The sequence below is a fragment of the Gossypium hirsutum genome, chromosome D08 (assembly GCF_007990345.1).
Source record: "Gossypium hirsutum isolate 1008001.06 chromosome D08, Gossypium_hirsutum_v2.1, whole genome shotgun sequence".
NCBI lineage: Eukaryota > Viridiplantae > Streptophyta > Magnoliopsida > Malvales > Malvaceae > Gossypium > Gossypium hirsutum.
In genome coordinates this window covers 51183239-51194630 of record NC_053444.1, presented here as the reverse complement: position 1 = coordinate 51194630, position 11392 = coordinate 51183239, and the positions used below count along the sequence as shown (strand labels likewise).

The 11392-nt window shown below is 38.9% G+C and overlaps 2 protein-coding genes across 2 annotated transcripts; both read left to right on the top strand.

Annotated features, from left to right (window-relative positions):
• The first annotated feature begins 1515 nt into the window (after positions 1-1515).
• On the top strand, positions 1516-3950 carry LOC107900871 (uncharacterized protein At1g01500). Its single transcript, XM_016826616.2, has 2 exons — positions 1516-2448; positions 3239-3950. Exons 1-2 carry the CDS (start codon positions 1783-1785, stop codon positions 3467-3469), a joined length of 897 nt encoding a protein of 298 aa, XP_016682105.2. The 5' UTR covers positions 1516-1782; the 3' UTR covers positions 3470-3950.
• Positions 3951-4044: 94 nt separating this feature from the next.
• On the top strand, positions 4045-8199 carry LOC107900870 (C-terminal binding protein AN). Its single transcript, XM_016826615.2, has 7 exons — positions 4045-4898; positions 5416-5581; positions 5687-5817; positions 5920-6711; positions 6861-6908; positions 7422-7535; positions 7673-8199. The coding sequence occupies exons 1-7, from the start codon at positions 4290-4292 to the stop codon at positions 7745-7747; spliced, it is 1935 nt and encodes a 644-aa protein (XP_016682104.2). The 5' UTR covers positions 4045-4289; the 3' UTR covers positions 7748-8199.
• The last annotated feature ends 3193 nt before the right edge of the window (positions 8200-11392 follow it).

Genomic DNA, 11392 nt, shown 5'->3' with positions numbered 1-11392 from the left:
GAATTAAAGCTTGTTTAGTCTATTTTCATGGAAAAATAACGGTGTAGAAAAAGGAAATTTATATTTTAAGATATGTGAATTTTAGTAAGATAGGGTCAGAACTGTTTTTGGAGTCCCCTGTTCTGAGTTTAGAAAATAATTAAAAATTGTACAAAAATGGTTATGAGTTGAAATTTGCATGCTTAGATTTATTAATGAGTCTATTTTCTGTAGAAACAAGTAAGAACTTCATATGAAAATCCTAAAGTGAGAAAACTTATTTTTAGTGACTAGAGGTCAGGGCAGTCAGGTGGTGAAACAGGGGAGACTTTAACTAATAAACTGTACTAATTTGCTGAACCAAAAATTCTAAAAATTTTATGGTGAGTAGATATATGAGTCTAGATTCAGGGAAAATTTACGGAATTAAATTTCGAGTTCTGTAGCTCAAGTTATAATTAATTTAGTAACTGCTGCGCGATTGGACAGATTTGCTGCGAATAATGAAATAAATTTTCAAACCTAGTTTTTATGCTCCGAATTGGTAAGATAAGCTAAGTAATGCCTCGTGCTCGACTCCGGAAACGGTCTCGGGTAAGGGGTGTTACATTTACCCATTATGAAAGGAAACTTTGCACATACTTCACAACATCCTCCTTCATCAGACCAAAATTTTTCATAAAAAAAAACCCCACAATATCCATCCGACCATGGGGCTTTCAACCCTCCCAACTAAAACACAACATTTTTAATCTCATCAATAGTCACCATTTTGACAAGATCCTCATTTTGTTCAACAGTTATAGACTTCTTCCTCATTATCAATCCACTTCCCACACCCGTTTTTCAAATGAATCACCTTATTCCCCTGTCTCCTTCTAATAGTTTGCTGGTGGAAATATTTATATATATGTACATCACACATTTTGATCTAATATTTCCATTCGAGTTAATATATTATTTGGTATTTGAGTTTGTCTCTAATATTCAATTTAAGACATGAAATTTTTTTGTCTCAATTTGATACATGATTTTGATTTCAATATTCAATTTGGTAGCTAATTTTTTTCCATTTGATGCTTGAGTATTTTTTTCCTAGTTAAGTACTTAAATTTGGCTTTAATGTTCAATTTTGATACTTGAGTTTCTTTTTTATCCAAAATTAAGTACATATTTTTTTTACTAAAGCACAAATGTCAAATATTCATTGGGTCACGTGATGTCGCTAAGTCTAGATACCAAATTAAATATTAAAATCAAACCTTGGGACAAAATTAAACATTAAAATCAAATTTGAGTACCATATGTTATATTCACCTTTATATTCGGTTCCCTCAACATTGAATCTTGCCATTCATCCCAACGAGGCCTTAATAAATTTATGTTGAGGGCTTGATTCCATAAAAGCAAAAGCCCAACAAATTCATGGCTGGAAGGAGCCACTAATCACCGACTTCGAGGGCTTAAGAAATCAATGATTGGGCCATGGCGTTGATTATGCTCTTTTCTAGTTTATTTATTAGGTTTTAACGATCGCCCATTTCCATCTTCTTCCAGTTTGAGGTGGGGGTTTCGCTTTGACACGGTCTATCTGTTGTTTTACCCATTGGCCAATTGCCATCACCTAAAAATTTACTAAAATTTACAACCAATCTCTCCTTTTTTTTGAAAAGAACCATGGAATCGCTTTTCATCATGATTGTTTATTTATGCCCATCATTCCTAATCTTCCAGAAACCCTAATTTTATTGTTTTCTCTTACGATACCTCGTTTCGTTGTTGACCCTGCAGTTTTCTTAACCCATGGACCTTCAACAGCTTGATCCCTTGCAAATTTCAATTCCGAAAGCCTCGGATCCCTACAGTATCATGAACAATTCCTCCGTATGGCTTGAAATCCGTCTCTTTTACGTTCGGATAGCGCCCTGCGTAATCGATAGCGCGCCGGACCACCTCACCCTCTGCTACCTCCGCCGCGAAATCGGTTTCTCCCTCGAAGTCAACGGCTCTCGTGTCCCGGCTTCCGATTCCGCTTCGTTCACGCTCCGCCGCGACCGTCTCGACCGGGAGTCGTCGGAGGTCACTTATTTGAGCACCGATAGCGTTCGCGTCACCGGAGGGTTTGAATTCGAGGTGTACGAGAATGAAAAGATGATGTTGTGTGGCTCTTTGGAAAGGATGGAAGGGGAATGGAGCATGGATTGTTATATGGCGGCAGCGGTTAAGGAGCCTGGGAATTCTGCGTTTTTCCAATGGAAAAAGGGGGTTTCAGCGCCGAGCATTGAAGTTTACATTGCGGGGTGTTCCGCGGGTGTGCCTGTGATATTGACGAAGACGATAACAGTGAGTCCTTGGAGGAAAAATGGGTCGAGGCTTAGTTCGACATTGGATGCGATTCCTGAGGATGAAGAGATTGGCAAAGGGAATAACAAGGGTAGTAATGGATTGGTTAGACACCGGAATTTGCAGGTAAAATTGGCATTGTAACTGATCATAAATCAATAATGTGGATTTAGATTCCATCATGTTAAGGGAATTGGCGTTATTGCGTGAGAACCCTTGATTGTTTTTAGAATCTTATAACAGAGTTTAAGATGTTACTTTATGGCATTAGCATATGAATACTGTTATTGCTTTTATAAGTATGCTGAGTTGAAATTGAAATGTTGCTGCCTTTTTTTTGTCTATACATGATGGGAGGTTTATTCTGGTCTTAGAGAGTAGGCATATACAATGTTGTTGCTTTGCCTGTTTCGTTATAAAGCATTCTGTTGTCTGCTTCGGTCGGTATAATGATATTGGATTCTTCATTTGTAAATCCCAGTCCTTGCCACAGCTTGTTTTCTGCTTGTTAAGCAAGCTGAGTGGTTTAGGGTATTCATCAGCTGTTCTTAGTAAACTTTTTCAATTCGTCTCCTAGATTCAACTTTAAGGTTCTTTTAGGGGGAAATGTAATTTTTTTCAAGTTCTGGGAGCATAACAACAACAGCTGCCTGTTATGACAATGAACAACATAGCAAGGTCTTAAAATGTAGAGTGACTGTTGCTTTAATGTTCCTTTTTCTGTTTATCATAGGTGCATTATAAATTTGTATCTTTACTAAAACAATGAGCTTCAAAATAATAATGGGGATACTGACATGTGTTCATCAAGTGTTTTGGCAGATTCTTCGAAACTTCTTTGGGCTTTTCATACTTCTCAATTTGTCCAGAATTGGATTTCCTGTCCTCACATGTTGTTCTTTTTTTCACCATGTAGGTTACCGAATCCGGACTTGAAGATTATGAGTTTGATGGAAAAATCGGACACGGCTACTACTCTGAAGATATGTATGCTGGAGAGGATGGTCAGCTTTCATGGTTTAATGCTGGTGTTAGAGTTGGGGTTGGAATTGGCCTTGGGATGTGCCTTGGGGTTGGAATTGGAGTTGGACTGCTAATGCGATCATATCAAGCAACTACCCGGAACTTTAGGAGAAGGTTTTTCTAAGATAGATCCCATCACTTTGCAGTGTGACGATGTCCTCTTTTAATTACGAAGAAGTTAAAAGGAAAAAGAAATTCAGGATTTTTGTAGCAGCCTGGAAGATATCAGTGTTGCAGGCCAAAAACTATCAAAAAGCTGAAGATAGCACCTCAAACTTATAAATACGAGGCCTTGTAGGTTGTTATAGGAAGTGGATAGAAGTTTCTAAAGCATCCCTTACCTTGACCGTGAACTGTGAACATACTTGTTTATATAGAAAAAGAAGACTAGAGATGAAGGAGAAATAAGAAGAATGTGCTGCCATATAGAGTGGTTCAACAGTTGGTGTAATGTGAGAGTGTACATGTATATATCTATCATTCCAATTCATTAGTTAGAAAAGCCGTGAGTTGTTTTCAATTTGTAATGTATTATAGTTGTATCCTGGATGAGAGAACAAAAAGTGTTCAGTTTTAAGTAAATTTGAATGTAGTTTTTTTGGGAAGTTTGATTTGATCTTTCTTAAAAGAGTGCTCATTTCCTTTATACGTATATTCCATTCCCTACGCACATGGAAAAGGGTCTCCCGCTAATTGCCAAAAATTGGGACAAAACTGGGATTGTAGAAATTGTAAACAAAGCCAAGATGAGATCTTTTTCAATCAGATACGAGATGCGTTTTCATTCTACCTTACAATCTCCATCATTTGATATTTAGCCCCTGCAAATGCCTAAATTTGCACCCATAAACCCTAACCTCAATTAACCACCGCCCGAGAAATACTTTTACTACCCCACTCCCTTGCTTAGTGATTCATTGGAGACAATATCGTGGGATCCGAGGATGAATACATCCATCCCAACGACGTCGTCTGGGCTCAGATCCTCTGCCACGATGCCTCGACGTAATATCCCTACGCCTCTCCCTTTGGTCGTTTCCCTCAACTGCGTTGAAGATTGCGTTCTCGAACAAGAATCATTGGCCGGCGTCTCGCTCTTCGAGCACGTCCCTCTTAGCCGCTTAGCCGATGGGAAGATCGAGGCCGCCGCGGCTGTCCTCCTTCACTCTCTTGCCTACCTCCCTCGAGCTGCCCAGCGTCGCCTCCGTCCTTACCAGCTCATCCTCTGTCTCGGCTCCTCTGACCGCGCCGTCGACTCTGCCTTAGCTGCTGACCTTGGACTACGCCTTGTCCATGTCGACGTCTCGCGAGCCGAGGAGATCGCTGACACTGTCATGGCGCTGTTTCTTGGCTTGCTCCGTCGGACGCACTTGCTCTCCCGCCACGCACTTTCGGCTTCCGGCTGGCTTGGCTCGGTTCAGCCGCTTTGCAGGGGAATGAGGCGGTGCCGAGGTCTAGTGTTGGGAATAGTTGGCAGATCTGCGTCGGCCCGGTCTCTGGCATCCCGAAGCTTAGCCTTCAGAATGAGTGTGCTTTATTTTGATGTTGTGGAGGTAAAGGAAAAAAATTCTAGAAAGTTTACGTCTTTATTTATTCACCAATTGGATTTTTAACAACTAGAATCTGCTTCATTGTTGAGATTATCATTTGTTATTAATCAATTAAATTTTGATAATTAGGTGAAACAAATTAATTTAGCAAATTCTTGTCTAATCCTAGCAATTTTTGTGCTTGCATGTTTTTGGAATTTAGGAAAAACTAAATCTTTATTCTTTTATCTACTTTGTCTGGCTGCTTCTGGAAAGCGGTATAGAATTTCTCATTAGGAGTAGAACTTAAAATGCACACTACTGTGGAAGAGTTTAGCATAATATAGCTGAATTGCTAATTTGCTGTACTCATTTGGAGATGGATCTAAGGATCTTAAAGTTATAGACTTATAGTCTCTCTCTTATCATGTTATTGGGTAAATTTTAAAAAAAATAACGGGTATTTGTTAATTGTATTTAAAAGAGAAATGATCTTCACATTTTTATGTTGGAATAAATATCCCCTGATTCATGTTTTCAGGAAAATGGAAAAGTAAGTAGATCTATAAGGTTTCCACCAGCTGCCCGCAGAATGGATACTCTTAACGATTTACTAGCTGCAAGTGACCTTATATCGCTTCATTGTGCTTTAACGAATGAAACTGTTCAGATTATAAATTCTGAATGTTTGCAGCATGTAAAACCTGGTACATTTGCTTCATATTTTGAGATCTCTATTTCATTTTCTTTATTTTTTATTCCTTCTCTTTCTTTTGTCTAAATTTGTTCCCCTTTGGGGTTGTTTCATTCAGGGGCTTTTCTTGTGAACACTGGCAGCAGCCAGCTCTTGGATGATTGTGCATTAAAGCAACTTCTCATTGATGGCACCTTAGCTGGGTGTGCTCTGGATGGAGCTGAAGGGCCACAGTGGATGGAAGCATGGGTATGAAACATATCTTACGCTATGAATTCAAGTGTTGCTGTGGTATGCTGTTTCCTTAGGAAGGTAGTCGCTAATCAAATTATGATAACATCTTTGCTTCAGGTGAAGGAGATGCCCAATGTACTGATACTTCCACGAAGTGCAGATTATAGTGAAGAAGCATGGATGGAGATAAGGGAGAAGGCTATCTCTATGTTGCAATCATTTTTTTTTGATGGGGTCATTCCGAAGGATGCCATTTCTGATGAGGATGAGGAAGAAAGTGAAATAGTTGATGAAAAAGGACAATTTAGCATACAAGACAAAGAAAGTGCTTTGCAGGGATCTTGTGCTGAACAGTTGATCAATGAGATTCAACAAAGTCCTGAAAGCTCCCTTAAAAAGGATTCCAATCAATCTAAGCAGTCTAATCAGAACCCAAGTCCTGGTTTACCTCATAACATTGCTGCCAAATCAGAGGGGAGACGCAGCAGATCGGGTAAAAAGGCCAAAAAGAGGCAGGCCCGTCAAAAAACCCTACAAAAATCAGATGAGCCCTTGATATTAGAAAAAGAAAGTACTTCACAAAGAGAAGATGACACTGCTATGAGTGGCACCGATCAAGCACTAAGTTCTGGTTCTCAGTCTCCAGAAGGCTCAAGAAGTAGGAAAACCCCTATAGAATTAATGCAAGTGTCAACTTCTGACCGGCTTCTTAAAACTAGCAAGAAGCTAAGTGAACTGTCTGGTGATAGTCTGAAAGATGGATATATTATAGCTTTGTATGCAAGAGTTTGTCCTGCACTCCACGTGTCCAGACAAAGAGTTAAAGGTGGTGGTTGGTTCCTAGACACCATGTCTAATGTAACCAAAAGAGATCCTGCAGCACAGTTCCTTGTTGTCTACAGAAACAAGGTTTGTTGGCAGGAACTTGTGACATTTGCAATTGGTCCTTACTTTCTGCCTTAACTTAAAATTACTATGATGGATGTATTTTGAATTAATTAACTACAGTTCTGAGCCTTTGGGCCAGCGTAGCTGAAATTTTTATGCATATTTATCAGGAGACAATTGGTCTACGATCTTGTGCTGCTGGTGGGAAATTGCTGCAGGTAACTTTACTAATTATTACATTGTTCGTCAAAGGATTGCTTTTTTTCTCAATAAACCTAACCATGAATTCTCTAATTTATTCTGCTGTAGTTGGTTAACATATTCTCTAAATCTGAAACAGTGTTTCTCTCTGAGTCGTTCCTCTACTTCTGTTACTTCTTATTAGGAGTAGTTACTCTTAAGAATAAGGCAAGTCCTATGACATCATTAGCCTAGAAATGATGGTGGTCTTGTTTTTGGCCCCAAAAGACAATTCTGACGTTTACTTTAAATACATTGAAGTTGCCATATCAAAAGCTACAGCTTAGGTCAAGTAACAGATTTCAGTTGCAATTTATTAAAAAAAAAATTCTTGTATTGTGGAGGAACTGAATAAGAATGCTGCTAGAACAGTTGGTGTAGTCACTAGTGAGAAAGTCTTCCCCCCCCCCTCCCCCTCCCCTCTCATTTGTTCTAATATTTTATTAAGTTTATGCTTTTTGATGACTCACTGTTCTGTGCTGTGATGGCAGATCAACAGAAGAATGGAATTTGTATTTGCTAGTCACAGCTTCGATGTTTGGGAGAGTTGGACATTGCAAGGTCCTTTGGAGGAATGTAGGCTGGTCAATTGCAGAAATCCTTCAGTAAGTTCCCTATTATGTGACTATATAGTATAGTCTGACCTTAATCTTCGGCACAGGCATTTCTCTCCATAGATTGTGTTCCCCTTTGTTTCCATTGCTCTATTATCTTGTCTCATTTTAATTTGGTTGAATGGCAGGCGGTTTTGGATGTACGCATAGAGATTCTGGCAGCTATAGGGGAGGATGATGGGGTGACTCGCTGGCTCGATTAGATTATGAACATTTTTTTTTGGGGGGGGGGGGGGGCTAACTTTTTTATGGTCTTGCTTGTGTTTGTGGGTTTTAATCATCTGAGTTTGCCTTTTTGCCAGTTACCAGAACAGTGTGTAAAGCGTTGTTTTTATTTGTTTATTATGATTATTATATTCATTTTGGGGGGTTGGGATATTTAGAATCATAATATTAAAGGTGGTTTGTTGAGGCTAATGATGTAATGAAATGTGGTTTACGCTCTACTCCAAAACCAAAAGCACCTGTGGGTGTCAATTCTTATTGTATTGGTAGGGTCTTGGGAGATGATGCGCATGAAACGTGCCTCAGTGGTCCTCCATCTCTAAGTTAAGTTAGTTGGCGTTTGGAGTACACTGAACAATTGTTAAAGCCCATTCACTCACGTGACTTTATTTCCATACTAAAAAAGAACTTCCATTTCGATTTTCTGACCTATCGGAGCAATTTGTCCATGCTTTACATCAACGAAACCATTCTTTTACAACAATGCCTACTTATTTTCTATTCTATCATCATTTTTCCCTTTCAATCACATCTAATACCTTTTACATCAAGCAAGCTAGCTGCCATGTGGATCAAACACATACATTAAATTGGTATTATATTTTGTTTGTTGACTTTTAATAGGATTGAATTCAACCTTGAATTATACGAAGCAATTACTTGTTACTGTCGGGTTGGCAATGTTTAAAGGTAAATCGGCGTCGTAATCAATTGTTTTGAGCATACATATTTGGTTCGTAGAAACCTAGGTCTAAGGTTTAAGAAAATAATCAGAAAAGAAAAATGGGCTGAGATTCTTTAAACAACGTGGAGGATAAGATCACGCTGTTTCAGTTCTGACTTCTAACCAGGCTATCGCTTGCGTGTCTATTAAATTTTCATTTTTCGGTGGTAAATTGTATTAATTTTGAGATTGTCCCTATACATAAAAAGTTTTTTTAAAAAATTAATCTAAAAATATTAAACCAATTATCATCATTATTTAATTTTCTGTCAAATTTATCAATTTAGTAAATTTTTGACTGATAATATTAATAATATTATTAATTAGACCGAAATTTTTAAATTAAAAAAATTTAAAAAACCTAACTTTTTAAATATTAAAATAGAAAGGGTAACAACAAATTTTAACTTTTTTTTATAAAAGAAAAAAAGTAAGTATGCTTTTGGCTGTTTATTTGGTGTATCCTAGGAAGGGTGCAGCTGTAATTTTACCTTTGGCGACATTTGCAGCACGTTCAATTGACGAATAAAACAATCATAAATAATAAATTGCGATGCGGATTCAGAATTAAATTGGTTGGGGTTTTTATTTTTTTAATTTGACTCGGAAATTCGTGCTTTAATTTTCTATTACTTTTTTATTAAATAATTTCTAATTAATTTCCTCTTTTAATTGACATTTATAAATATTATATTCAATAACTTGGGGCTCGAGTTTTAAAAAGGATCCGAGCCTTCGACCCACAACCCGAGTAAATAACAAGGCAAACTAGCTCGCAAGGCAAGGCTATAGATCTAGCTCGCGAGAACCTTGCGCAAGCCCGCAAGACTAGCCCGCAGATCTAGCTCGCAAGGCAAAGTTACAAACCCAGCTCGCAGGAACCTAGGAAAGATCGCAGTCTCACTTCGCATATGCCCAAAGGACTCACTGCAAGGGTCACGTACTTCGCAGGCCATCCAAACACGTGTCCAGTAAGTACGAAGTCCATCCAGAGCACCAATCCTAAAAGCAGAAAGGACCGCGTGCTCATTAGATACGTGCCCAGACCTGGCGTTCGCAGAGAATGTCAATACCGGAGGAAATAGAATCAAGACAAAGTAGTGAAGCCCTACTATGAGCTGTAATAATACTTATAACCGCATATATAAATACTCCAACATTCCTACCAAGACATAAGAAAAATATTACTCAACAATGGGTGCGGTAAACATGGACAGACTTTCGATCATCTGATTTTTTCGAGTTTGATTAAGTTTCTTCATTTCTGGAAACAAATGACTCACCCGAATGAAAATTCCCCTATCAACTCATCATTAAGACAGGCCAGAGAGTCAGGTTCCGATACTTAGCACGATGAAACAGACTTATTCGTCGGTTAGTTCGCTAATAGACCGAAAAACTTTGATAATGCAGTTTATCGAGAAACCTCCATACATTTGGATTTGAACCTCTCTACCAGCTAAGAGCCACCACTCCCTCTCATCTAAGAGGCACCCCCAACAGTTCCTAGCCATCCAGGAACAAGTAAGGCTCATGAGGGAACAGATGGTCGTTTAGGAGGCACAATTCATGGAGTAACAGGCCTTTTAGCAGGAGTTGTTAAAACAGAACAATGAGTTGCGAAGAAATATGCACATTGATAACTTCGATCCCCAGGGAAACATAAACACACAGGACGAAACCCCGACGAAATAATGGCGAAGCAAGATGGATGAACTGCGGAGGGACGTGCGGGTGTTACATACTAAATCACAAGACATGGACTAGTTATTCTGTTCCAATAACTCACTAGCCACTAAGATTGCGATAATAGGCTTACCATACGAATTTACTGTCCCAAAAGATATGTTTGAAGGAAGAAGGGACCTGTGAGGTCATCTGATGCAGTACAATGACTATATGAACGTGCTAGGAGCATCGGACGCAGCGATGTGTAAACCTTTTTCCACAACACTCAAAGAAAGTGTCAAAGACTAGTACTTCTCCCTTCTACAAGGTTCTGTTTGAAACTTCTCACAGTTAGGTCAAATGTCCTTAGGAAGATTCAAGGCCTATAAGGCAATCATGAACATGCATATAGGCCTAATTTCGGTGAAGCAGAAGGAAGGCGAGTCCCTTCACGATTATGTAAAAAAATTCCACGCAGCGACTCTAAACACAAAAAACTTGAAGGACTAGTAGGTTATAGATGCCTTCATAATGGGAGTGCAGAATGACCACGTCTAATATTCCTTCACTGATAACAAACTGCATAGCCTAGTTGATTTGTATGAACGAGCTCACAAGTCCGCAGAAGTAGAAGAAACCAAGAAAGCATCATGTGTCACATTTCAGAAAGAAGATATATAGTTCCGAAACAGAGAAAGACCTCACAGCAGGCAAGGACCACCTAGCCAGTCGTTGCGAGTAAGAAACGATAGGTCGCAAGGAGATCAGACCTAGAGTGATCCCCTTAGGGCTCACCAAAGACACGAACAAGAGCACGCTAGAAGTTATACTCCAAGGGAAGGTTTGAAGCTTACACCCCCTTGAACGCTACGTGAACTTGCATCCTCGGCTAGTTTAAGAGCCTTGACATCTTGCCCAAACCACCCCCGATAAGGAGCATGGGGAGAAGGGTGAACTCGAGAGATTGATGTGCTTTCCACGATGATATGGGGCACAAGACAGACAATTGCTGTAACAGCTTGTTTTCAGTGAAATTGGAATAATGGTTACGGGACCAAAAAATCTGAGTCAAAAATAAAATTTATTTTAATGTTATTACATGGTTTGCATTATGATAAGAAAGACGTATGAAAATTTCGATAAGAAAATTTTACCGATTTCATGTTTAATTATAGAAAGAACCAAATTGCATAAAATACAAAAGTTGAATTCTAGTAGCTATAGGTAGTAA

Bases quoted from the DNA above. Each gene is read 5' to 3' on its own strand.
- LOC107900871 (XM_016826616.2), top strand. From the start codon at position 1,783: ATGGACCTTCAACAGCTTGATCCCTTGCAAATTTCAATTCCGAAAGCC. The intron at 2,449-3,238 runs GTAAAATTGGCA...TTCACCATGTAG, and splicing joins TTAGACACCGGAATTTGCAG to GTTACCGAATCCGGACTTGA.
- LOC107900870 (XM_016826615.2), top strand. From the start codon at position 4,290: ATGAATACATCCATCCCAACGACGTCGTCTGGGCTCAGATCCTCTGCC. The intron at 4,899-5,415 runs GTAAAGGAAAAA...TCATGTTTTCAG, and splicing joins TTTATTTTGATGTTGTGGAG to GAAAATGGAAAAGTAAGTAG. The intron at 6,712-6,860 runs GTTTGTTGGCAG...CATATTTATCAG, and splicing joins TTGTTGTCTACAGAAACAAG to GAGACAATTGGTCTACGATC.